The following is a 4,045-nucleotide window of genomic DNA, read 5'->3' as shown; positions in this document are numbered from 1 at the left end:
TACACACAATACATGAATTTTCACCGAGCGTACCACCAGGATATAAGATATCGGAAACGCCGGCACAGATCATTTACCTGCCGATCATCGTACGGAGCATTACGGATTTAACAATACGTATTGTGGATCAAAGAGGTCGATTGCTCGATTTTCGAGGAGAGGAAATTACCGTAAGATTGCATATACGGCGGCGACAAACATAGTATGCTCGTGCTGAACGAAACGGAGCACGCGAGAGACAATACTTTTACGAGGGACAATACTATTGCGGTATCGGGTGACAATAATAAGATAGCCATTAAGAAGAAGCTGAGCGCGTTGAATCGTGAATTTTTAAAATCATTGGGATTCATCGTACGAAAAGAATGATTGATATTTTGAATATCGGAGGTGAACCAGTCTTTGACGATCGCATCGTCAAGATTGAGACTCATACATACAATCCGTACGCCAATACGATGCTTGGATACAGCGACGAGATACGAATACCTATACAACATCAGGATTTGTACACGTTACCGTGCGAAAGCTTTCTTTACATCGAGGGAAGGTTTAATGTGCGTAAAGCGAATGACGAAATGAAGGTTGTATTGGGAAACAATTGCGTCGCATTCATGTTTGATGAGCTTCGATACGAACTCGACGGAGTAGAGATTGATCGCAACAGAAATGTTGGAATAACTTCGACGCTCAAAAATTATGTCTCTCTAACGCACCAGAAAAGTATAAACTTGAAGAACGCTGCGTGGGATTTGACGTACAATGGTGACAAAAATTATTTCAACTATTGTGTACCGCTCAACATGCTGCTGGGATTTTGCGAAGATTATAAACGCGTTGTGATTAACGCTCGTCACGAATTGATTTTGATACGTTCGCGCAACGATAATAATTGTCTATTCGGACACCCATCGTCGGAGGCAGAGATTGAATTACTCAAGATACAGTGGCGTATGCCTCATGTAATATTGAACGAGATTAATAAATTGTCGATGTTGCGAATGTTGGAAAGCGGACGATACTTGAATATGAGTTTCAGATCTTGGGATCTATACGAATTTCCTCTGCTGCATAGCACGACTAAGCATTCATGGACCGTGAAAGCCGCCTCCCAGCTAGAGAAACCACGATACGTGATCTTTGCATTGCAAACTGGTAAAAAGAATTCAGTGTCACAAGATGTTACATTATTCGATGACTGCAAATTAACCAACGTTAAACTCTATTTAAACTCGGAATTTTATCCCTATGATGATTTAAATTTAGATTTTGAAAAAAATAGATTCGCCGTTCTATTCAACATGTACTCTCGTTTTCGCAAATCTTATTATGGATGCGATGATAATGCAACGCTATTAACCATTTCAAAGTTTCTACATTGCGGTCCTCTCGCGGTCATTGATTGCTCGCGACAAAACGAGTCTGTCAAAACTGCTACCGTGGACGTGAGAATAGAGTTTGAATGCAGGGAAAATATACCGGCGAATACTACCGCCTACTGCCTCATCTTGCACGATCGGGTTGTCGAATATAATCCATTGACCAATGTAGTCCGCAAAATTACATAAGTCAGCAAATATCCCCTCCATTGCATATGAAAAAATATAAAAGATTGAGATGTTTGACGATCGACATCAGTCTGCGATCGGATCTTGTCATCATGGCTGTGCCAACGTTTGTGGATCTACAAGGATTTATCGTTGGGAAAAATTTTGTCGTGAAGGAAGCTGCTGTTCTGAGAAAGGGATCCGTACTTTCTCATTATATTTTTACATGTCCCGAACCATGGCACATGCTCACAAAATCTGAGAGATGTCAGGTTTTATGGTTGATGAAAAATCACCATGGATTATCGTGGAATGATGGACACGTTTCATATTGGAAATCGAAACGTTTAATTACGACAGCGGTGATGGGTGCAACGGGGGAGGATGATGATGCGTCACCTCTCGTGTACGTTAAAGGGCATGAAAAACGGCAATGGCTAGCCGATATACTGGACAATGATGCAAGAAACGATGTGATTATCGAAACTTTGGATGCAGATTATGAGGATGTAGCTTCTTTAAATAAGTTAGATGTTAAGAATACTGTACGTTGTGAAAATCATGTAAAAAATTGTGCTTTAGAAAATGTATTTAAGATTTATAATTGGTGGTTGAAACATCATGATTCATCGAATCCATATTTATAATAAATTGATGATGCAATATATTTTTATCGTCTTTCTTATTCTCTCCTTTCTTTCCTCATCTCTATCTATGTACGTGTGCAGTATCGTGTTTCCGTACGCGACACAGCTGCCACAGATATTGTATTTCGATACTACATTGTGGTACATGATAAAACATTTAAATATTTGATAATTGAATATAGTTTTACGTTCGATGACCGTTCGACGAGCGTTCATTCCCGTTCAACGAGCGTTTGTTTCCGTTCGACGGGCGTTCGTTTCCGTTCGATTACCGTTCAATTACCGTTCGACGAGCGTTTGTTTCCGTTCGATTACTGTTCAATTACCGTTCGATGACCGTTCAACGGGTGTTCGTTTCCGTTCGATTACCGTTCAACGGGCATTCGTTTCCGTTCGACGGGCGTTCAATTACCGTTCAATTCCGTTCGATTACCGTTCGTTTCCGTTCGATTACCGTTCGACGGGCGTTCGTTTCCGTTCGACGGGTGTTCAATTACCGTTCAATTCCGTTCGATGACTGTTCATTTCCGTTCGATTACCGTTCGACGGGCGTTCGTTTCCGTTCGACGGGTGTTCAATTACCGTTCGACGACCGTTCAACGAGCGTTCGTTTCCGTTCGATGACCGTTCGACGAGCGTTCGTTTGCGTTCGATGACCGTTCGAGCAGGGTTGACACATTATAATGTTATATTATATCATGCATACTTTTGTCTTACGACGCGTTTTTGGTAAAGCGATAATGATATGTCCCTATTCTAAAGTTTCGTGTCGAGACCTCGTTGTCTCCTCACAAAGTAGCGATATGATAATATTAATATTATATTATATACCACGCTGAGAGTTGCATGGGACCGCGTATACTTTTGTCTTACGACGCGTTTTTGATATGGTGATAATGTCGCATCTCTGCTATAAAATCTCGTGCCGAGACCTCGTTCTCTCATCAGAAAGAGTTTAGAAGTGCGCGAGTAAGAAGTGTGTAAAAGTTTAAAAAACAATGGATCATCTTGCATCATTGTACAAGGACTGGAAGACGAAATTGATGGACATATTATGTATCGTAGCACTCAACATGACTTTCACGTGGAACGTAAGTAGTGTTTTGTGATTATTTTGTGAAAAAGTGTAAAAAATTTTGTATTTATATTAATTATACTTTTTATGTAGTTCCAGGATGAAGTCCGCATACCGGGCTTCATGAACATAGAGCACCGCCAGTGGGTGCGGGCGGTGCGCCGGGCCGAGAGGGAGAATTTTGGAGACGTGTGGGGCGACACCCCGGAGGGCCTAGATGGAGATATATTTGATCTGCGGCGGCTCTTCGGGGAAGAGCCCTACGAAGAAATAGAAGAAGAGATATGGGTCCAAGAAGAGGAAGATTGGGAAGAAGAGGAGGAGTGGGAGGACTTAGTAGCCCCAGGGGGCTAAGGTATATCTATTTTTTTATAATTTTTATTATTAATTATTAAAATAAAGCTAATGAAATGTCTCTTTTTCTGTTGCAGGAGCGGCCTCCCCATGTATTTTATATTTTTATATTTTTATTTTATTATTATATTACTATTCTTATTATTATTATATTTTTTAAATTTTAAATTTTATATTATTATATTACTATTCTTATTATTATTATATTTTTAAATTTTAAATTTTATATTATTATATTATTATTTTATTAGACACACACACACACACACACACACACACAAATTGTATAATACACACACACATTTTAAAATAAATGTTATATTTAGTATTGAAAAGAAATGTATTTATTTACGCGCCTCTCCTTGCGTTCCCATCCCTTGCGTCTCTCTTGCGCTAGTTGTAAGTATAGCAATATCGTTCTC

The 4,045-nt window shown here is 39.7% G+C and overlaps 1 protein-coding gene across 1 annotated transcript; it reads left to right on the top strand.

Moving 5' to 3' along the window:
• The first annotated feature begins 2,802 nt into the window (after nt 1–2,802).
• LOC145974581 (uncharacterized) lies at nt 2,803–3,758 on the top strand. The gene is made up of 2 exons (XM_083104495.1): nt 2,803–3,285; nt 3,363–3,758. The coding sequence occupies exons 1-2, from the start codon at nt 3,193–3,195 to the stop codon at nt 3,621–3,623; spliced, it is 354 nt and encodes a 117-aa protein (XP_082960621.1). The 5' UTR covers nt 2,803–3,192; the 3' UTR covers nt 3,624–3,758.
• Nucleotides 3,759–4,045: the final 287 nt, after the last annotated feature.

The sequence above is a fragment of the Camponotus vicinus genome, unplaced genomic scaffold (assembly GCF_025532165.1).
Source record: "Camponotus vicinus isolate PSW18456_S1 unplaced genomic scaffold, iyCamVici1.0 SCAF_7, whole genome shotgun sequence".
Classification (NCBI taxonomy): Eukaryota; Metazoa; Arthropoda; class Insecta; order Hymenoptera; family Formicidae; genus Camponotus; species Camponotus vicinus.
The sequence above is the reverse complement of the archived record's forward strand: the minus strand, read 5'-3'. Positions and strand labels throughout refer to the sequence as shown.